Source organism: Necator americanus, chromosome V (genome assembly GCF_031761385.1).
Source record: "Necator americanus strain Aroian chromosome V, whole genome shotgun sequence".
Taxonomy (NCBI): Eukaryota; Metazoa; Nematoda; class Chromadorea; order Rhabditida; family Ancylostomatidae; genus Necator; species Necator americanus.
This window is the reverse complement of record NC_087375.1, coordinates 14,617,837-14,641,127: the sequence shown is the minus strand read 5'-3', so window position 1 is coordinate 14,641,127 and position 23,291 is coordinate 14,617,837. Positions and strand designations below refer to the sequence as shown.

Here is a 23,291-nt window from a genome sequence, read left to right as displayed (position 1 = left end):
CTGCAGCTCGAATGATGGTAAATATGGTAGGACTCTTTCCAAACTGTTTCCGCACTTCCACTATTTTTCGTATTTCTGCGCCATTAAGCAAATTTCTTCGACGTTTGGTCTACTCTTACCATTTGTTTGACTCTTTTCACCTTGAAAATAGTGAAAACTGAGTTAGTTAGTAGTTGTTGGGGTGTTTATGCATTTTTAGAAACTAGCTTCGGCTAACTTGTTTATGTGCCTTCTGTTGCTTGTCCGGTGTTTTTCCATATCTCCGACGGGTAAAGCTCAAATACCTGTTTAGCCTTTGTCTAAATTAGTAAATTTCGTTGGAATTTTTAAACATATGATTTTTTGGATGTTATATACAAAGTTCTGGAGTGGATTATTCTAGACCGACTTATCAAATACCGCGAAGAAACAACATGCGACGAGCAAGCTGGCTTTCGTCCTGGCCGATCTACGATTGACCAGGTGTTTTTTCAAGGAGAAATCTCGCAGCGGTAGTCGAAGCCAATAGAATTAGACTTCCTAGACCTTGAAGGCGGTGTCGACTTCCTCATCGAGACCGACTCAATGCGCTCCACGCTAGAGCGAGCATGCAGTACCAGAAAAGTTCGTTCGCGTGCTTGATGACATGAATCAACGAACAGCTGCTGCAGTTTGAACCCGGATGTACATCACCTTCAGAAATAATAGATGGACTAAGACAAGGGGCATCGGGAGGATCCCTCCTGTTCAACTTCGTCATCGATGATGTCATGCGAAGAACAGTCAGTGTCCTGCCGATATCGTCTTAGCACCTTGACCGATATCGAATTCGCCGACAATGTTGTTACATTCGCGGAAAGCACCACTAAAATTCAACATCAGGATAGGCGGGCATCAAAGATGCGCTAAGATGAATGCTGCATTCAGCTCCTCAACAGAGGGCTTGTGTCGACCCTCATCGCCAACAATGTCAAGCTACGGGTCTACCTATTCGCAATTCGTCCCATCATAATGTACGTATCGGAGACTTGGTGGAGTGGAGTAATTGGAGAAGTTTGATTGCACGGAAATGAAACTGTTTAGACGGCTGTTTTACTAATTTTGGCCTGGGATATGCCGCAATGAATGTTCTTACGAAGAGGATATTGTGGTTACCGCAAAATGACATTTGGGAGGTATCAACATCTTACACCGCCATCGGAAGTGGATACATAAAATCGTTTCTGCTCCTTTGATCATATACTGAGGATCCTAACAAATCGCCTTGTTCAACATATTGTGAGGAGCTTGTCGAGTTCAAGTTGGAGTAGGCCACCTGAGCGAAAATGGAAGTTCTGAACTGAGCTGGTGAAGGAAGATTTGAGGGCACTCGCTGTGGATAGGCAGTTCAGGCGAGACGTAAAGTATCGCAGTATATGGTATAGCGACAAGAGGATTGATTCTGTGCAAGATTTCGCAGAAGATCAGAAGGTTGAGCGCAGGTACATTCAAGGACGGCATACCTTGGCGAGGATGCGAGTAGTCGTATCAGGCGATGACATCGGCGCACTGTTTAAGTCAAGCAAATAAACGATTTTTAAAGCATAAGTCCACAGTTAAATTAATTAACCGCCATTGGAAAAATGCATTGTGATCCGGGGCACCAGCTCTCATTTTTCAATTTTTTTTTTTGGTTTGGATGGCAAGGAGTGCTGCTAAACTGATTGAGTAGTTCTCTGTAACGGTCTCTCTAGATGATTATTAGTTGTAAGTGCAAAAACACTCCACAGAAGTGAGTTGGTAGTGAGATTAAATTACTGCATTGCAAAATGTTGGTGTAGTTTGGGCACAAGGATCGATTAAACAGTAATTCAATCGGATCAAAGCCTGGTGCAATCGCGTAAGCGGTTGCGCCCGAGGCGACGCTGGTGGACCTTTGTAATCTCCCCAGTCCGTGTGCAGCTAACGATGTTCTCATCTGTGCGCAACCGCTTATGCAATCGCACGGAGCCATCTTCAGATCGTTTTGACTTGACTGAACTTTACTCTGCCGGAAGAGGCTTCAAAGTGGGACGAGCATCCTCTACAAAGTCGTTTTGAGCTCTGTATTTCCTGGGGGACTATCACAATCAGAAAGTTTCCATATTTTACGTAGATTAAGCTTTTTTGGATTTTTTTCTCAAAAATCTACAAGTTTCCCTACCGTATTTCGATGCTTTAATTTTTCCGGAAAAACTTTTAGAATTGTTTCGTTTGATGATATCCTTATTTGTTTATGTCGTGTGATGAACTAAAGTGTCTCTCTTTATAAATGACGTACAGAAAAACATGATACAATTTTTGATATTACGGTTTTTAGGTTCACGGGTACGGAGTCAGAAGTAATTAACATGGGGTCGTACAACTATCTTGGATTCTCTCACAACGATGGTCCTTGTGCTGAAGAAGCAGTGCGATTTATTGACAAGTATGGCATTCACATTGGTGGTACGAGACACGAGCGAGGTATAGATCTGCTTGCACAGATAAATTGTAATTGAATTAAATATTTGTGGCAGTTTTTACTCGTATCGATAGATTTTTGCTCAGGAAACCACGCTGTCCATGCGGAGATAGAGAAGTGTGTGGCTCACTACTTAGGAGTCGATGCAGCAATTTGCTTCCCGATGGGTTTTGGTACAAATTCGATGAACATTCCGTCACTTGTAGACAAGGTGCTCCAGATATCCAAAATTTTTATTTTATGCTAGTCTTATCATTTTAGGGATCACTAATTCTTAGTGATGAGTTGAATCATGCATCTCTTGTTCTTGGTTGTAGGGTGTCTGGCGCAACGATAAAAGTGTTCAAGCATAACGGTAAAACTTTTTTTTTTTGATATTTCATATCTCTGGAAAATCGATCCTCTCTCTCGGATTCTCGGATAGCTTGTGCAACCATGCAATCAAGTTTTATTCGTATCTCAACTCTTCAACAGAATCGCTTATTCTGTTTTTGTGATCCAGATGCGAAGGATTGCGAGAGGAAGCTAAGAAATGCTTTGTGTGAACCAAGCCCTAAGACTGGAAAGCCATACAATAAAGTGCTTATCGTGATTGAAGGCATCTACAGGTGACAACTTTTTCTCGAGAAAAAAATTCATAACAGGTTACATATTACAGTATGGAAGGCACAATTGTGAATCTGCCGGAATTCATACGAATAAAGAAGACTTACAAAACTTATCTTTTTCTGGATGAGGCTCATAGTGTAGGTATGCCGGCGCCACTCTTTTTTGAACGGAACCATTTGAAAACGTTGCATTTTTCGGTGCGCTCGGTCCTACTGGTAAAGGAGTTGTTGAATATTGGGGATGCAATGCCAAGGATGTAGACGTAATGATGGGAACACTGACGAAAAGCTTCGCTGCAGCTGGCGGATATATAGGAGGAACAAAGGTGAGATGCAAGATTGGCAAGAGTCTTGCTTGAATTATACTGATTTAGGCACTTATTGATCATATTCGATACAGCTCAGCTGGACCGTGTTATGGAGCGGCGATGTCTCCGCCGATCGTTGCTCAAGTACTAAGTAGTATGAAAGTGAGTCGAAAGATCTAACATTCAAAAGCACTACTCTCTCTAAATGTCTTGTGTAGGTGATGTGTGGTGAAGACGGAACGGATATAGGAGCTCGCAAAGCTGTACAACTGCTAAGGAATTCTCGCTACTTCCGACGACGCTTGAAGCAGATGGGCTTCCTTATTTACGGGCATGAAGACAGCCCTGTTGTGCCGTTAATGACATTCTATATCACAAAAGTCGTGTGAGTTGTCATTTTTTTTCTACTGTTTTGGTAAACCTGAGTAAACCCGCAATTGCACTCCTTAATCGAGTCGCATATTCTGGGAAATTCTCTTTTATGTTTAAGAACAGTGTAAAAACTACATCCAATAAAAGTCAAAAATCTAAAAGTTAACCAGTAGCCGATAATACTCGCATTGTGAATAAGTAAAATTTGCTCACCCGAGATCAAATCTAATTGAATTCGACAAAAAAAAAACGCCCCCGTACTTTGAAGCTGTACGCGCTTCTATTTCCCTCTCCAAGTTTCTGAGGTTTTCATAAATATTGTTGTCCTTATTTCTGATCCACGACCATAGATGCGATAGTCGAAGCCACTGCTCTGACCCCCTTCACTTTTTTGTTGTTGTTGAAGGAATCTCTTTTACTTTTAAACGGTTGGCGAAATTACCCCATTCACTTTTGGACGGTTGGCTAAAGGACCCCCTTCATTTGAGCTGCACCCAATGAACTAAACCCCCTTCACTGGAGAAATGTCCTTCCTATCGCATCTATGTGCACGACGTAGAAATAGCACATTTCAAACTAATACTGAACCAACAGCCTCTAGGTTTGACACATTTCGAGTTCTTTTTTTTTTCTCAACGCAATATCCACCTAACTGAAATTGTACACACTACCGCAATTCGAATAATTTTGACTTATGCTTTGATTTATGGTAATTCTAACTGCTAGATATCAGAGTTGAGATGACAACTAGCGACCCTGCTGAATAAAAAGGTGAATATCGAGTACAAAATATTGGAAGAAAGTCCGAAATCTTTTTTTTTTTTCAGCGAATTCTCGCGAAGAACACTTAAGTACAACATCGGACTTGTTGCTGTAGGATTTCCTGCCACCCCTTTGACGAAGGCACGTGTTAGATTTTGCCTAAGCGCAGATCACACTAAAGAACAATTGGATTATGTAAGTTCGGTGATTTTGTGGTTGTTGCTAAATTCTATCGTAGTTTCTATTTTTCCAACTGGTTGGATCAGGGTAGCGAAGTAGCAGCGATACTGAAATATAAACATACTGCAAATTCTCGAGGTCTTATGGTAGTTATAGTGAGAAGGAAGTCCATAGAAATGTGTTTATTAAAGTTTTTGAAAGCTCAAGGTGCAGATAATTTTGGAAAGCGCTTATTGGTCTTGTTGTGTCTTATCGGTTATGCAAATATACACGAGCTCTTCAAAGGCAAATACTACTTCATGTTCCGTGCATGTTCGAGAGCACAAGCGTTGATCTCTTTGGTCAGCTGCATTGGGACAGACATGGCAAGAATTGAGTCCATAGTGGCCATAGTGTTTTCTTCAACTGCATGTACTCTGTTCGACAACTGAAGATACAATGTGCGATTCGCTCTCATTGCTTGCACGAATTAATTCATTATTTGTTAATTTTAAAAGTAATGCTACGCATTGGTCTGTTTCTTTTCGGTTGAAAACATTAAGCGTGGAAATTTTTGATTTTGCATTTCTTCCCTTTAATAGTCAGGAGGGTCCGAAGGTAGATTTCATTAATGGTAGCAGAAATGCGATGTTGTCCCTATAAACTCAAAAATCAGGGACCTTAAAAGTATCACAGGCGTCAGTTTTTGCCCAACAGTGCGACTGCTCACATTACGCTTTCCACCATGTAAAGCGAATTAGTGGAGTCGATTTGCTGGATTCTACGGCAAGCGAAATACGCTTTACGTGCTTTGATATTGTAATTTCTACATTTGTAGAAGGCTGCATTGTCGAATGAATTGACGCGGTGGTGCTTCTGTTGTGGACATTACCTTCCAGTGAAAATAATTTATCATCGAGAATTTCTACGAGCTCATAATTTTACCCATTCTCTGTTGGCAAACCTTACCTTCCTTGCTGAAATGAAGTAAGCCACAACTAGTCCCAGGAAAAGCGGTATGCTGACGACGTTGATTATTAGAACTGGTATGAGAACCATGCGGGAGACTGTTTAGAGTAGTACACCATCAAGCAATGAATCGTTTGTTTGTTTTCGACGAGTAACGTTTGTATGTTTATTTGATGATAGTCACAATGAATTTATTCACACACATCCATTATGTAAGGATGGAAGTGTTGCAAACCATATTCACTTTGGCGGTGCTTTTGCGCTTTCATTACGACTGCGTTTGTCTCGTTTTTTGCGAGTGCAGTCTTTGTTTAAGGCAGCGTATCACGATTTGGCTGTGGTGTGGGACCCAGTGTGGGAATCGCTTTAGTTCCTACGAGCTGCGCTAGAACGTCCATGTTTCATCAGCAGCCTATTAAATTATCGCACTTGAATAGGCTGGTGAGAAGTCATGATTGATCTTGAACTGCTTACACTTGGATGCGACGCGTGCAGGGTGGTGCGTTGCAACTGAAATCTTCCTTCTCACTCAAATTCTCACCTTTTCCTAATTGTCGTTTAAAGAAACTGTTTTTTTTACGACTGTCAAGGAAAGGTGAGCGAAAGCAGCCTGGATTCCGCAATCTACTACCCGAACTGCCTTTGAAATGCAGCTCTCCGTGTACTGCGTTGAGGAATAGTTCGTGGTCTTTTTTTAAGCCTAAAAATGTGCTGATGGATGAAAGGTATTGAAATCCTCACATAGATTTTCACGGAGAATTTCTTACTCTAAATGACAGCGTTGTTTTGATTTCCTACTTTTACTGATTCTATCTTGCTTAAGTCATTAAGGGGAATGTCGGGCTGGGTGTGGCGCTGTTGGTGAGCTTTGACTGCGACTGCAAGGCCGATCTTTCGAAACTGCCCTAAATTCAACCAAGGTTTTATCCTTACGTGGTAGATAGATTGGCACTTTAAACGATCCTTTATCCTTTTAAATTGAAGGCTCAGTGACAAAGCGGAGCCTTTCCGACACCATTTGCTTTTTACATACTATCAAAATGATATAGATGTGTACGTAGGAGGAATCCTTGAAGGTATCAAAGACCTTTTTTTTCAAAAAGGGAGATTTGACCTCAAAGATAGATCACCTTCCGCAGACTGGATTTTTCCCTTTTTCGCATATAAAGTAGCATGCAAGAAGTTAATCAGCAACTCTCTTTCCTTTTTCCTCTCGTTCTCCAATAAGTTTTTAAGTGCCTAACGTTGCCCTATAAATGTTCCTGTTTTTTTCGTGTCTTTTTTGTTCTTTTCTAAGTTTTCATGCATCAGTCGATGTTTTCCATACGAAACACAATTCTCTCAAGCAGCTTTAGTTGACTTTTAATTGGATTAAATGCGGAAATCAAGTGTCGAAAATGTTCCGTTTTGCCTACTTCGCACTTACTTTTGTGATCTAAAAAAGAAGAGGAATCAATAAAGTAGGAAAAAAAATCAAAACGCAATGGTCTAGTAAAACGAGCTGTTCCCTATGAAATGGTACATGACGCTTTGCAAGTACCTTTTTCCTATGTGCACTTTTATATTGTATTTAAAAGTATTTAAAAAAAAATTACCCGGAATTATCCCTCTACCCAATATTTACTCAGACATAGACTGTCTGTTCGATTTGCCACCGAGTAGTGGAATCCAAACCATTCTTGGAAATCTTGACATACTGGATAAGAACATTTTCTCCTTTTTGATCGGCTCATGTTAAAATCATAGATTCGATGGTGGAAGCTCCTTCTCATTGTTGGCAGCTCTTCAGATTCAGCCTTCATTGGTACACAGATAGAGATACATGGATAGAGTTGGTCTGACCAGTGCTGCTTACCTACTGAAACCTTAACTTCCTGACTAATATATTCTCATTTCATCTTACAATAATACTGCGAAAATATGGAAGTGGTAGTATTATATGGGTGTCTCTAATTCATATACTTTCCTCTACTTTCTGGCTTCCCAACTGCAGGGACTTTATTCGGAACCACAAGGTTTTGCGAACAAAGATGCTGAGTTCACCGTATCTTTTGGTATGTTACACACGCAAGGAATTTCTTCTTGATATTATGGCTGCAGTTTTGGAGTGTCATCTACTTATATATGATGAAATAGCTCCGCGTCGTGAGTCGGTGTCAAGAATTGGATCCTTTGAGATTCCGAGTTCCAGTTCCAGCTTTTCTTGTTTGAATATCAACGATTGCCCATCACTATCCAATCCACCTAAGTGTTGTTTGATGCTGCCGAAGAATGCAAACAGTGAGGAACTTCGTATTAGAAAAATGTGGGTTAAGGGTAAAGTGCACCGCGTTGATCAATTCCTATCGGGAGAGGGGAGGGACGACCCCGGAGACATGAATGGTTCGGTTGACAGTAGTGCTGATTCGAGCCATAGTGTATTCGAACAGAACCTATTATTCTTATTCCTCACTTACTGATTATAAAAAAATATCGTGGGGAAGTGATGAGATTCTTTGAAAAGAAACTATTCTTGAAAACCTGGAACAATTGTGCCTAGAATTCTTACATCCTGCTGTTGGAATTAGTAGTATTTATGCCGCTTAGGAAATCAAAGGTAATGCTAAGGCATTAAAAATGGCATACTTCCACAAATCATACCAAGCGAAGGGGTTTTAAGCATTAGGTATAGGTCGATTTTATAATGAAGTGCTGAATTCCTGAATTTGCAGTGTGTGCAACACTGACACTGTGTATTCGGCATTAGATGAATCTATCGGACGAACCACGTTCGTTCTTTCATTATTTTGACTGAGATAAGCGTCGAACCACTCCTGTTGAAGAACATTAAAAATCCCAAAACTCACACGTTTCTTTTCGGCATTAAATCAATCCCGTGGATTAATTCTTTTTGAATTTGGCACCCTTTCCGGACAATATTATGATATTATTAGGGACAAAATTCCTCTCCTTCAGCAATTTATATCGTTTTTAACTCTGAAAATAAGTCATTCTTGTTTAGGTTCTTGATGTTGTTGATAAAATTGGCGACACCACTAATACAAAGTATGGATCGAAACAAAACTATGGAAAAACGATTGAGTACTAGGTACTTCATTAGTGATGCTCTATTGTTATTTTATCGAATTTTTTCTTCGATTCTCCTTTCTCTGCCTCTGACGCAGTTTTGTTGTTTGTTGCACTTCAAGTTCTTACGCTTTCCGATTTCGACTGTTACTTTGTTATGCTCGTTACTATTATGCACATTTTTTTTAATCATTAATTGCCACATTCTTGCCGATACGGAAGTTGCAATTTTCATGCGGGCATATTCACAGTTTAGGAAAACGAAACTCTATGGATATTTACGATACGCTGACCTTGTCGGGTCGGGAATTTACCTACTTTGCACCCGGTTGTTTATATTCCTCACGAGTTCTCTATAGTTGTCGAATTGTCAGAGCAGTTGTAAGAGGCTTAAAAGTTCAAAATTTTTCAAATGTAGCGAGAAGCACACACAGCTTAGTAGATAATCCTATAGGATTGGTATCAACAGAATCTCTTGCAAATGAAAATGTCCAGAGTATGACCGTCAGCGACGTAGATCTCAATATTTATTATCAAATTTAAATTCATTACTATAAAGACATCAAAGCAAATCCAACGAAAATAGAAGTAGACTCATCACCGAGTCCTGATTCTGTGAAAACAAAGAATTTGAGCAGTAGCACGTGTAACAAAAATAAATACCCTCAGGGCTACGGTGACACGAGTTAAAGCCGCTGTGGGAAGTTCGGATTGAGCAATAGCACTGATTGAGAAAGAACCAAGCTATGTGAAACCACAAATCTTGGGCTAGGGTGCAGAGCGAAGAGGTCCATTCGGATGAAAGGTGGGGAAGCGATGACCTAAGCATTCACTCCTAACGATGAGAGGGACTAGGCGAGTTTATTCTTTGCTAAACGATGTCGTTTTCGAAGACAGCATACTCCCTGCATGCACTGTGAGTATCCAGAACTACAGGCACATTGTCCTGCCGGTTGCGGACACATCATTATGGCTGGCGGTTGAGCGTAGCTTGCCTGGCTCACGCAGGAGGGTTGACACGAAGGCTGACACTGAGGGGCGCATTGCATTGCTGGTTGAGCCTGAAACGATTTGAGATTGGTACATATCGACGGATTTCATCGCCTGTGCGTGAGTTCATGATTTCAGTTGGCCTCTTGCAAACATAAAATCGTGCTCTGATAGCGTGTTTTTGTCGCTGATATTTGTCGTTCTTGTGAGATGACGAAAATACCTCAAGATCGGGGCGCCCGCCCTGGGAAAACAAAGAGGAAATTCAGGCCTAAATGTTATGGTTTTGCAGCATCTCATAGAACCACTATGGGACTCTTAAAAATTTCCACTTTATTTAGCTGCTTGCTTATATATTCAGAATCTTATGCTTTACTTCCGAAAGCTTAATTTCAGGAAATTAGCGCGCGTAGCTTTTTAGTTGTATTATTTCTGGGACTCTGGGTTTTTTTTTGGCAATTTTTCTTTCCATTTCAAAGGCGTGTCTGCGCTAAATGATGAAAGAAATTTCCTGAATCGAGAAAAAAATTCCGGAACGAAATGGTTGAGATCTAATTTCCTGTAGCAGTGGCAGCAACATGTGGCTACTGCCTGGTCAAAAAAGAAAAAACTTATAAGTCTTGTCAGGTTTGCCTACATTTTTTTCTTGAATTTAGACGGGCTTGTATTAGGATGATTGGTAAAGAAGGACACCTCCAGTGCATCTCACGAATTCCTACTAGGCTGCAAAATTGCTGCAGCTGATAAAATGGAAAAAAAACCATGGGCAGATCGTGCAGAAGTCTGTTGTGCATCGACTGTTCGCTGTTTTCATCTATAAAGTCCCTTAAAGATGTGCTACTGAGATCACAATCTTCCAATGATGATATTTTCTTCGGAATAAGATGCGATCATGTTTCCATCAAAAAAAATTAGTGTGAATGTGCAGCAATTTGTGCCAACAGCGTTAGAAAGATCTGCAAATTCGTTGAGTGACGGTCAGTTTTAGTTTAAAATAGCTTTTCTGTGCTCGAAACAAAAATGATGATTTGCCGTTTATAAGTCTCTCGGTGGATGTATCATTTAGTTTCTTTTTCCTGTTTCCCAAATGTGAGTTTAATGTAAGTGCCACGACCAGTTAGAAGATGTTCCTTAAGAATTGTATTTAAAACAAAATGTTCTACATCATCACTAAGTATGGGACCTGTAAGTGTAAGTCAACTTCTAATGGCTCGTATGCAGTCCAAGCTAATAGTAGCTTAGTAGGAGTACTGTTAATCGAAGACGAGGTACAGAACTCTTGCCCAGCCAGTGTAATCGATGAAAATGAGTTGAAGATACTAGCTACCATTGTTTCAATTTCTTGGTTTATTCTTAAAAGCACGAGTATTCGAATAAAGATCGAACTGAAAGGAGTGCAAAGAACTACTAAACCATGGAGTTGGAGTTTGTAGAAACGTGCGTAGAGGTGCAAACTTCCCCTCATAGCAACTGATTCCCCAGACTAATGAGATAGTAGAAGAAGAAGAGAATGTGAATGAACCTAAGTCGGAAATGTTGAGCTCCTTAAGCTGATTTGAGAAGTTAGGATAAATACATGAAACTGGGGGATCAGACGTATTCAGGCTTGCCTACTTAGTGCTTCAAGTACATGATGAGGGGAAGTGTAGGGTTAATTCGGTTGCCTTCTTATTCTACACCCTTCCTTCCTTCGGTGTGCAAGATCCAATACCCTGGTATTCTAGATGGGGTTGATGTTAAAACATAGTTAAGAGAGAGAGTTTGAGAATGTTAGCTTTTTCCTCCTCTTGTGACAAAACTGACAGTTTTCATACGCTGAAACGTCAGCTCCCACAGAATGTCTTCAGTGGACTCGGGAGAGCGAGGTGCTCGTGCTTGCATGTTTGCTGGCGACTACGACACGCGTTCAGTGCACGCCTCTAATGAGTGACCAGCGCCACTGCGGCGGCCGTTTCGCTGTGCAAATAGGCGCTTCTCCCTCGCACTGAACTCATCCTTCGAACCTCAGAGACCGCCGCAGCTTACGCACGCATACAAACTCGCGTTCATCCCATTGTCAACGCTGCACCTCTTTCTTGTCGCTTTTTCCGTTCGACTAATATTGCTGCGCGATCCCGCGATCAAACATCTCGTCGAAATTCGCGGATTGAAAAGATGAAAAGAAAGTGTCGCTGAGTCAGCAAATGGCTATATGGGAACTTACAAAAACGCGAGAGCCGCGGCATGGAGTTTATATTGTGTTTCTAGCGAACTATACGTTCAGGAACTTCTAAGACTCAATGCACAGCTTTACAGTTGCGCAAAATGAATACGGCGTTTTCCACATCCTTTTAGCACGATCAAGTTGTTATCTGTTAGACTAGATTGAAGTTTAGAAACTCCATAAAATCTCACCTGGCATGCCTGACCACAGATCGGTTGTGCTTGAACGACGACTACTTGCTGAGTCGCACAGGACTGTTCGCAACTACTCTGACACGTCGAAGAGCACTGTATGTTGCCACTGCAGGAGCTTTGACAGCTTGGTAGGCATGCTTGGACACATATTTGTTGCTGTTGCTGACACTGTGGTTGACAGGCTGGCTGGCATGCTTGGGCGCACTGCTGAGGTTGCTGCTGGAGAACGACTACTTGCTGTGGCTGTGACTGTTGGGTGCATGACGCTTGGCAGCTGGGCATGCAGGCCTGCACGCACTGACTGTTGCCACCGCATGAGCTTTGGCAGGACGGTTGGCACGCAGCGACACAGACCTGCTGCTGCTGAACGCACTGTGGAGTGCACGATGGCTGACATGGAGCTGGACAGTTGTTAGGGGCTTGTTGAGCTTGTTGCACGACAACAACGGGGTTGGACTGCTGCACACATGAGGATTCGCAGCTAGGAAGACAGGCTTGAACACACTGTGCATTAGAACTGCACGAACTCTGGCAGCTGGGCTCGCATGCTGCTGAACAGATTTGCTGTTGTTGGACACACTGGCGGGTACAGCTTGGCTGGCAGACTGGCGCACAGGACGACTGGGACTGAGATTGAGGTTGCTGCACAACCACAATCTGCTGCTGTTGCTGATCGACGCACTGAGGTGTGCACATTGGTTGACAAGCTGGTGCACAGGCTTGCTGTACACACGAGGGCTGGCATGACGGCATACACGACTGCACGCATTGCTGCTGAGGTGGCTGCTGGACGACGATGATCTGTTGCTGCTGCTGTTCAATGCATGCCGGTTGACAAGCTGGCATGCACGCTGGTGCACATTGGGGTTGAGAAGGCTGCTGCTGGACGACAATGACTTGTTGGGGTTGCTGGTTGCAGTTGCTACCACAGGAAGCTTGTACGCACTGCGGCAAGCATGCTGGCATACATGATGATGAGCATTGCTGCTGCTGGGCCGGTTGCTGGACGACGATGATCTGCTGTTGTTGTTGTTCGGTGCATTGGGGAGCACACATCGGCTGGCAAGCTGGAGCACAGGCCTGCTGGATACACTGGGGCTGACAGGTCGGCATACAGGCGGGAGCGCACTGTTGTTGAGGCGGTTGTTGGACAACTATGATTTGAGGCTGCTGCTGCTGTGTGCACTGCGGCGTACACATAGGTTGGCAAGCAGGAGTGCAAGCCTGTTGAATGCACTGCGGTTGGCAGGCAGGCATGCAAGCAGGAGCACACTGCTGCTGCTGCTGAGGTTGCTGGAGAACGACGATCTGTGGCTGTTGCTGGGTGCAACTGGGCTGACATGCTGGCATGCATGCCGGTGTACACATTTGAGCAGACTGAGGCTGACATTGGCTACATGACACCTGAAATAAACCGTTGAGATTCATTTTTGATACGGCCGAAAGGGGGAACGGATGATGCAGACCTGGTATGAAAGCGGACCGCAACCGCAGCTGGTGTACTGTTGTTGAAGTTGACCGCAGTTGCAAGACGGGTTCGGTGGGGCTTGGCAACCGCACTGCGTTTGCAGCGTATTTGCGCAGTCGCACTGTTGAACCTGGAAAGCGTTAACCCTACATTTTAATGATCGCTTTGAAAATTACTAGAAGGAAGAATTATTAGATTTCTAGCTGCTTGGTTAGACTGCACCATTGTTTTGAATTATCTCTTCATTGGGTTGTTAGCTCCGTTGAGGCTGGATGTGAAAAACCGGATCCGCCATTTTTTCTTCTTCTTCCCTAGCCCATTGTTTATGTTTACAGAGGACCTTTATTCACTACTCTGGTTAGCTGCAGAAAACCCTCATTCAAGCTCATTTTGAAAAAAAAAAACAGAGAACTCCTCTCCTTCTTCTCTCGAAAAGTCAGTGTTTTAAGGAGAAAAAGTAAAAGTGAGAAGAAAAAATGCCCAATCGAGTAATAGGTGAAAGGTATTTTGGTATGATGTCTGTTATAAAATTCCCGATACCGAATTCAAGTATTGAACATTCTCTACGTTGGAAATGCTACAGTAATAGCGAACAACAAGTCCCAAATACAGTGCGTAAAATCTATCCATCCGGGCCATTGGTAGTGCAGCGGATGAAAGCTTCCAGTGTGGCTGCAGCATGATCGGTCGGAAGTTTGATTCCGTTCTAGTGCCAATCAGTCCTTTCATCCATCCGTGGTCTATACATTAGTAGGAGAGTTGTCTTGGAGGATAAAACACAGTCTTGACCCATCGGCTACCCACTGCATAGGCTTACGCGCTCGTAAATCTTAAACGATTCTGAATTGAAGTGAACGTGGTGCCGCATCCCAAGCGGATTGATTAACGCCAAACACTCTACCTTTATCCTTTAGTGACGAGTGCAACTGGCCACTAAAGACTGGCATCAGCCTGCTAGCGTTATTAGCAGCACGTGCTTTTTTGAATTCACTTCACAACATGTAATTGTAACTCACATTCCAAAAGCAACGAAGATCTATCTTCGCTAAGATTGACATCAGTTAATTTTGTGAAATAAAGAAGAAAGATTGTTGAGTAAAGCAGTTACATTACTGACTTTACTTAGTAATGAACGTTTGGGGCTCAAAAGAGGATTCTAGTATAGCGTCGGTATAGTGCTTGGATGATTTATTCTTGTTGGAAGAAATTGCTCCGAAATGGAGGAATCATCAAGAATTCTATCTTCTAGGAATTGTTAGTTGTGACAAATATCTGATTTAAAAGTGCAGGAATTCTTAGAGAAATATTTAAGTAAACCGGCAGAGTTTACAAGAAAATGCGATATTTCCAAGTGACGGCAACGATCGAAACACAATAGCCGAAAAAGTGACAAAAAAGAGTTAATGATTGTTTTTGTCCAGAAATTACGAAACACTCCACTAAAGAAGAAAACAGTTGTGAGATTAACATTTTTGAGAATGCTATTTTACTGCTGCGGTCCAAGAGTACTGAAATATTCTGCAAAAATTACTCGCACCTACAAATACCTTTGCCATAGTGGCGCGGAAAACTCAAAATTTTCGTTCATTCTCATTTTCAAACCCTCATTATACTCAATGAATCCTCAGGAAAGAAAGGCCACTTTAGTTTTCAAATCGTGCACATCAGCACCAACGATTTCTTCTATAACGTACGAAGGATAAAATCTTCGCTCTGATCAATCCCTACGTGGTGGAAATTGCGTTTGACTCCAACTCAGAGTTTGTTTGAGGTTTATGAAAGTGCCTGCAGTTCTACAATCCCTTGTGGGGTCAGCTGATGTGTTAGGTCAATGTTTTTGTCCTCCCATACAAGCCTGACACCAATTTATCGACCACGAATGGATGAAAGGCTTGGTTGGCACAAGGCCGGTTTATTGTGAACGTACAACCTTTAAATTTATAAGTACTCACCTTTATTTGAAGCGCTACGCAATTGCATTGCGGTTGTTGCTGCTGAGGGCAGCAGCTCGTCTGCATTTGGTAACAGCATTGACGTTTCGCCCGGGACAATGCCTTTGGTGACACTTCCTCCTAAAATATAAGAACTCCCAATTTGTCGAAATATATTAACATTTGGAAAGGGATTGAAAAAAGACTTTTCATATTATTACGCCTGCAGGGTCAGAAAGCCCACATTCGGCGACACCTTTGCAAGCCATCTGTTCAAGTTCTGAGGTATGAGCTACAGTAAGTTGTTGCAGAAGAAGCAGACAAACACCTTACGTTTGCTCTATAAGACGCCGCAAATGGATGCGGTTGTCTAATGTGTCAGCTTGAATGTCAACTGTTGCGTAACCCCCGAGAAGACAAATTGGTGCACGTTGACAACTGTACGAGAATTTATGGAAAACTAATTACTAAGATTCAAGAGCTATGCTGAAACATAGGACCAATGTACTTACAGATGGTTTTTCCTGCTCTTCCGCTGGAGGCGTTTCCTCAGCGCAGGAAACGGTAAAAGTTAAAAACAGCAGGAGTAGGTACTGTCGGCGAGTTGCCCTCATTGGCTGCTGAAGCTGGAGCAGGTCTGAAAGGCAAGTAGTGACCGACGACTATCGGAAAAGCGTCTCACAACAACGGCGTAACCGCATAAACAAACGCAATGGGAGCGGGGATGGTCAGACCACTCGAAGTTCAATGCAAACATACATGCAACTGGCTCCACGGTCTGGCCCTCGAAATAGAAGGCACAATGACTACGGATCATTCGCCGTAGTTTCAAAGCGATAGTCTGAGGCGTTGGAAGGCAGACGCATTACGAAGCGAATGCGAATTCAAACCGTGACAACAATTGCGACACTCTGGAAGGAGTGAGAAACGAAAGTACTCTTCAGAATATGGAACGTAGTCAAAATGGAATTTCGTGAGCATTTGCAAGAAAATTTGCGCGCAAAGATGAACTTCTGCTTTCAAGGAAACGCAGCGACTTTCTAGCACTCGCTTATTCTTAAACAAGACAATCAAAATCCCTGTGCAGCCTAATTTTTTTTTACCTTGGTACTACCTGTAGATGAGTATGCTGCTCTTTGCAGTGCGCTGCCCTATCCGCACTCTCTCCTTTCGATGGAAGATCTCGAAAGAAAACCTCCGTATTTGCTGTATCCATATAATTGTGTATCTCAGTTGGAGAGCAACGCTTTTTTGCTTTGTCGAACAATTCTTGCAACAGGACGCAAAAAGATTTGAAGTGCTTCAAAATTCGATTGTAAGTTTTTGTTTCAGTTCTTCTTAGTTAATTTTTGTTTTAAATTTATGAGAATAGCCAGAATAGCTTTTCTATTTGAAGAAGGTCAGAAACCTCTTTCTGCGAAGCTATACTCTAGATTTTAAATAACACGAACACTAACCCTGGATCTGTTAATATAGTGTGGTAGATCAGGCTGAATTCAATTGAATGTGGTGCAGTTCATAAAATTGTGTATATCCGCTGTTGCTCCAGAGATAAATAGAAAGGAATATGCCTTAGACGGACTCTAGAAGAAAAAGAGTCGTGGTATAGGGATTTGCCAATCCAAATTGCATTAGGGTTCTCATATCGAGTACGCATCAAAATGAAATTTTTGAACCTCTACAATAGGAGACTTTATAAGAAGAGACTACTCAATTTCAAGAGAAGAATAATTATAGAAAGCAGACTACATTGTTTGAAATGATCCACCATTCATAATAAAGAGGAGCAAGACCGGGCCTCACAAAAATATCCAGCTTGCTCGCTAGAAATAACGAGAGACGGAGGAATGAAGGGAATGCGCTCATCTAAGTAGGTGTGGGCGGGATCGGTGGCGAGAAACCTGCGAAAGATTAGCCTGGAGCCGGAGCGCGTGGCTCCCCTTTGTTTTATAGTTGTTGAAAAGCGACTGGAGAGGGGTGGGCTGCGCTAAAAATGGCTTGAAAAACGATTGTGCGCTCAGGGGGTACAGCATCAGTCAAATTTCCAGCAAGAGGTGAGAAATCGGAATTTTAAAATTGCCGAAAACCCCCTCGTTTTTGTGGAAAGAAGTAGTTTTCAATTATGGCAGACTCTTTAACAAGTTGCTATTCACCTCTAATTAATTTGAACAGGAAACTACGTTGAAGCAAGACTTCTACTCATACGTAAAAGTCCAGAAATCTCAGACCGTGTATCATCGCCTACCATTATCATATCATTCGGCTTCGATTTCGAACCGTTTGAGGGTTTCAACGCTAGCGCTTTGGCATAGATGCGCCAATTCAATATTTTCTTCATTCCAGACAAATTTGTTACAAACGACCTCGGAGAAATGAAGGGCTCAGTTCGCCAAGAGCGGTCTCGAACCGCTGACTTCGCAGTCGGATTCGAGCCGTGTATTAATGCGTTCTACCCGTTCAAATCAATACAGTAAGGGAATAGCTTATGTATTAGGAGCCTCTAAGGCAGTTCCTCTATTTAGCCGCAATTATGAAGCAATTCCGAAAAATGCTACTTGGTGGCTTCATGTGCACATAAAAGCGATTTTTGATTTACAGAATGGTGGTTACTGAAGCACAAATCTTTCTCATTAATGCAGTTGTAATAGTGAGAGGGAAACACGAGATGTTGTTTGGAGCTATAAAAACTCCGCAAAGGAGTAGTTACGTTCGAATGCTATTCATTTGATATTCGCCTTGTAATTCTTAGTAATCCTCAGATATGAGACCTTCAATTTATTGCTTTGTTTCAACCCCTTCAGCGTGTCGGAGCTGATTATTCAATATCCCATTCAAGGTTCAAATCAATACAATAAGGGAATAGGTTATGTGTCAGGAGCCTCTAAGGCAGTTCCTACATTTAGCTTTAGGGTTTTTCGAGTGAAATGAAATGGAATATTTTTTTTAATTCTGTAATCTCAGTCGATCGACACCTTGTGCTCGATTTTGTTTTGGAGATGGGGTTTTTGCAGGAGTTCTTGGGTGTCCCGTGTGTTCTCCACGACCGATGAGCTGTGTTATTCACTAAGCAATGATCCCGCACCTAACGTAATCCTGAGCCTCAGAAGATACAGAAAATCAGGGTAATAAGTGCAGAATTACTTTACAAGGAAAGTTAGCAAGAAATATGTTCACAACGTCGAAAGGAAAAAATTCTGATGTTGAAATTCTCTTTGAGAAACTTATTTTAATATTTATGGTGGAGCAAGCAATGAAGAATCCGTTCCTTCAAATGACTGGAATCTTTACCCAATCTCTCAAACGTTTTATGTATTGCAAATTGAGCTGATTGCAGTTTTCATAGTCCATGTTGTGAATCTGTGGTAACTTTACATCGCATATGTTTAGTAGCTACCGTTTGTGAATTTTTAGAGACCGAATCTAATGGCAAGATTTTATAAACATAGACCGTTACCTTTTTGAACGACCGAAACGGTGATCACGTAATATCCGCATTCCCGCTTTATAATCGATCACTTCAAAATAGACCAGAGGTCCATACCGTCTCTTCGCGACCGTTTTGCTAGAGACTCCGGCTCATCAGCGCATCGACGTCAAATGATGTAGGCTTCACGGGCATCCACCACGTCTCACTGAAACGCACCTGTCAACTGCCTTTTGAAGTGTTCAAACAAATGGAAAATTTACAGTAATTTTTAAAAGTTATCAATTATATCGTCCTATGAAACTTTTAAAAAGCTTGTTCCTGTTGATCATCACAGAAATGGAGGAATCCTTGGAAATCGATGAGTACTGGTCTAAAGATTTTGAACGACTTTTGTTTGCAGTTAAACTTTAGCACTATCAAGAGTGCACCGCATCAAACGATAACTGTTATTTGGGCGCCGACTCAGTAGACGTCTCTTCTCGAAGTTCAGATGTTGGTTCAGATCATTTTCAAACGACGCAACGCATGTAGGATAGTTGAACTGATTACGTCCACTACCAGGTGGACACAGCGTAGAGCAAACAGTTGGAGTCGAGAGCGCAAATTAGTGGACTTCGTCATGCTCGGTGCTTTGAGTTTCATCTCAGGGTACCTGATAGGGTTCACGGCAGGAGAGCGGTCAAAAGTTGAGATGTTGTGTGAATATTCAGTATGTAATTTCTTCCTGAGCCAAAGAATCCAATGGGAGATGAAAGGTTAAAAAATCGTCAAAACTTACAAAGCTCATGTCGTTTCGATCCATGATCATGCCATATCAATTTATCTCAGGTTCTCAAAATAGTTCTCAACATCTTTGGAGCTCTTAAACATAAGAGCATCATATGCTCCCTGAAATGACCTGTGGCTTCAAATCCTTCGCGTTCCTTCAGTTTGTAGCGCGCGCTCGTGAGCTGCTAACGCGGCTAATCAACAAAGCGCCGACAGTTCAACACTGATTTGAGAAAAGAAGCGCACCAAGAACGCGTCAAGAGGGATCGCTGCTCGTATCCGCGACTTTTCCGAGGAGTTCTTGAAACACTTCTCTTCTCCATTTATAGGAACCAATTCACCTGGAACGTTACTATCCAAATGTAATAATCTTCCGACGGCATCACATTTCTCTTCCAGTCGGTTGTCATATGTAACTTTTTCAGCTGCTCAGAAACGGCAACGGTATGCTCTTTTTCTTGAAATTTTGGCAATTAAAACAGCTACGAAGGAAACGCAATAGTATCTACTTATATGCATGAGAGTAGTGCACAGGATTGAGATTATGGAAAGAAAATATTAAAAACATTTCGGACTGCTATTAGTAATCCAAGCATTGACGACAGGAACGAGTTCCAGGCGATAACTGGTGACCTCTCACCGTCCATGTCGTTAGTTCACCGACGCTGATGCAGTGAAACTGCAGTGAATGTCAACGTCAGGGCAGGCATTCTCTAGCTCCTACTGCTCCACGACGGTGGAGTTGAAGACTGATTGCTGCATTTGGAAAATTATCCGTAGTCAAGCATCGTTAAGGTAAGCAGAAGGGAATGAGGTAATTGGTAGTATAAAAAAATAAAATAAATAATAATAAACAAAAGTGTAAAAAGCATCGCATTCCCTTCTACTTACGTTAACCAAGGTTGAATAAGGATAATTTTCAAATATGGCAAATAGAACAGCAACTACGGGCCTTAGCTGCGAAAGCAAAGCGAAATTCCCACCTATATAACTGAGCCTGGAATGTATATTTGACTTCAATACAAAGAATGCACAGGTTTCAGAGACAAAGAATCATGGAATCTGTTCAACTGCGCAGTTGCTGTTTGTTTCCGGCGCGTTTTACTTTTCAGATAGACTCCTCCTAGAAGACTCATCCTTCCTGCCTGCTAATGTTTCTTTACTCATAAAACAACACTTAGAGTGGTACCCTCTGTTGCTTTTCCGCAAGGCGAGGTTGGTCTATAATTGGTAGTCGTCGAAGTCAACGAAGTCGACACAAAACCTCCCAAAGATAGCACCTAAAGAAGCACATTTTTAAATGGAACATGTATGAGAGAGCGTTCTTCTACGCCCAAAAAAATCTGCTTCCTCTGTGATGCTTGCTTTGTTTAACGCTGAATTCAGGTGTCAGACGAAAATCCAAGTTCCGGTTTTTACTATTTGACACACGTGGTCAATTCTATAAAAATGAGCATATAGCGCTTACACAGAAAATCAACTTCTTGATGCTGAAGCCCGTAGATTTACCGAGCTTCGCCCAACGTACCAGTGGGTACCAATAAATCTGGCCCTTTGTGTTCCTTCCAACAATTTCAGCTTTCACAAATCTCATCCAAAGCGACGTAGAAATACCGACTCGCACACGACGGGAGCTCCAGTTGCAGGTAGCGTGAGATCACAGAGAGAATTCCATCAAATCTGGACTATCCTTTCTTAAAGCCAACATGCCACGAATCTGACGAGGCGTGTATTTCCCATGGAAGGCTTTTACGCAGGGGCGTAGATTACGGAAAACCAATTGGTTCTGCTCATCTCTCCGTAGTCGCTGTAAAATACTGACCGTTTTCTACAACGGCTTGCATTGTAATCGGCCATTCTCGTGCACGCGTCGCATCGACGAGCGAGCGTTCGAGAACTGACAAGGTCTCGTTTCCGGCTTAAAGGCATCACCCCACGAATCAGGAGTAGTACGGATTTCCGGTGGAGTACTCGTATACGGCATCGTAGATTATTGACACAAGGGTGATTCCGTCCATTTCTTCCTAATTGCCGTAAAAAACGGCCTGGAAGATACGGCTTCGAGCGTTATGGCGCGCCATTTTCCACAAGGAGTTCGATTGGAGCGCGCCAGCCGTGTGCACACGCCGCATCTTCCGGGCCGTTTTTGACGCCAATTAGCAAGAAATGGACGGAATCACCCTCCTCTCCATAGTCTACTATCCCGTATAAGAATACTCCACCTGAACACCGTACCACCCCAGATTCGTGGGGTGATGCCTTTAAACAGTTCAAAGTTCAAGTTAAACTAATGGATAGACCGCTGAGGAGAACGGAACGTGCACATAGAGGCGCGTTCAAACGCACCTTGTAGGAACTGAAGCGGTCCCCTTCCCGTTTTCGACTAAGGAAAGATGAGGGGAACCACGTGATTTTCCCAGCCTACTGCCCCATAAGAGAGTAATTATTGGAGAACCTGAGACTAAATCTTACTTGCTGAATTCAAACCCTTCAATGACATGACCTGACGGGATTGACGTGATCGTGATATTCTTGGCTGACGCGATTATTCGCCCAGGTGTTTTGTCCTTAAGCTAGCTCTGCCAAACCACTTCTAGCTTCGCAGGAGCTTGCAAAGAATCGATCCATTCGTAGCTATTCGACGTCCTGTCCATCTTCATGAGTGAAAGAGGCGACCGCAAACACCTGGCCAAAAAACATGCTTCAATATGTTACTGTGAATCCTCGTAAGTATTATACATTTGTTCTTCGTAAATCGTCCAAATAACAGTACTCATTCATGGATTGGATCCTATATCCATCCAGATTCCAGTTTAAGACCTCGAAGAGACTTACATCTGTACGATTACACCTTGTGCTTGTCAAGGCAGAGGTGTACTCCACGGGGTCCGACAACATGTTGGAATTTCGTACTGTTTTCAACCACGAACACGATACAACGAACAACTCGTCGGCGTACTCGAAATCAGAAAGGTACGACGTAATGTTACTAAGAAGATAGCACTGATAAACTATTCTTCACACTATCTCACCAATGGTGAGAGGTCCTGCCACCCTCCTCTGTTACCAATTAGTTTCAGCTGTTCGTTGTGTCGCATCATCAATCAGCAAACGAACTTCTACGGTATTCCACCAGCGAGAAGCGAGTTGAGAAGACTCTAAAAGGGCTCCGATGTCCAAGACGGCTAACTGAATCGGCTTCAAGAGCCACTGCCGCACTTGGATCTCTCTCGCGATGGCGAACCTTCGATGAATCGTTAATAGAACAAGATGAAAGCAGGCTTGTTCGCTCTTCCTTTCTTCGGAATCCTTGGTGATCCTCTGTGACATTACAAATGATAATCTTTTGTTTAGATATATTTGCAGGTGGTGAACAAAACAGTGGGGGTCTCGTACCTTCTATTAGAACAGCTAAATACTCATTTCTTGGCCGTGTCCTTATCATTGGAGAGTCTAGTGTATGTATATCTTGCTTATATAAAAGTATAGGAATGGATGAAAATACGATTGAACTGTATAAGCATTTACGCTCATAGCGTTAATGCTCGTTCGTCTCTTCGCATCCCATCATCAGCTTAATATTTCTATATTTACGAAAGTTCCTG

General features: G+C 42.4%; 3 protein-coding genes across 5 annotated transcripts in view; 2 read left to right on the top strand and 1 right to left on the bottom strand.

Moving 5' to 3' along the window:
* The window catches only part of RB195_013896 (uncharacterized protein), a gene marked incomplete at both ends in the record, with an annotated part of 18,017 nt that extends 9,290 nt beyond the window's left edge, over nt 1–8,727 (top strand). For both annotated transcript variants that reach the window (XM_064203919.1, XM_013444979.2), the window contains 10 exons: nt 2,318–2,463; nt 2,548–2,672; nt 2,723–2,816; nt 2,964–3,069; nt 3,120–3,211; nt 3,292–3,395; nt 3,444–3,539; nt 3,596–3,762; nt 4,577–4,706; nt 8,641–8,727. In XM_064203919.1, coding sequence (XP_064059800.1) covers nt 2,318–2,463; nt 2,548–2,672; nt 2,723–2,816; nt 2,964–3,069; nt 3,120–3,211; nt 3,292–3,395; nt 3,444–3,539; nt 3,596–3,762; nt 4,577–4,706; nt 8,641–8,727 — 1,147 coding nt within the window. The remainder of the gene's footprint in view (nt 1–2,317; nt 2,464–2,547; nt 2,673–2,722; nt 2,817–2,963; nt 3,070–3,119; nt 3,212–3,291; nt 3,396–3,443; nt 3,540–3,595; nt 3,763–4,576; nt 4,707–8,640) is intronic.
* Nucleotides 8,728–9,556: 829 nt separating this feature from the next.
* On the bottom strand, nt 9,557–16,105 carry RB195_013895 (uncharacterized protein; the record flags this gene model as incomplete). 2 transcript variants are annotated; one of them, XM_064203917.1, is made up of 5 exons in its annotated part: nt 9,557–9,766; nt 12,090–13,496; nt 13,559–13,690; nt 15,513–15,632; nt 16,004–16,105. In XM_064203917.1, 5 exons carry the CDS (start codon nt 16,103–16,105, stop codon nt 9,557–9,559), a joined length of 1,971 nt encoding a protein of 656 aa, XP_064059798.1. The 2 variants fall into 2 exon arrangements, with proteins under 2 accessions (XP_064059798.1, XP_064059799.1); XM_064203918.1 differs by lacking the exon at nt 9,557–9,766 and having other exon boundaries at nt 11,985–13,496.
* A 6,239-nt stretch (nt 16,106–22,344) lies between these two features.
* RB195_013894 (uncharacterized protein) lies at nt 22,345–22,848 on the top strand (the record flags this gene model as incomplete). Its single annotated transcript, XM_064203916.1, has 3 exons — nt 22,345–22,412; nt 22,492–22,659; nt 22,767–22,848. 3 exons carry the CDS (start codon nt 22,345–22,347, stop codon nt 22,846–22,848), a joined length of 318 nt encoding a protein of 105 aa, XP_064059797.1.
* Between the last annotated feature and the right edge of the window lie 443 nt (nt 22,849–23,291).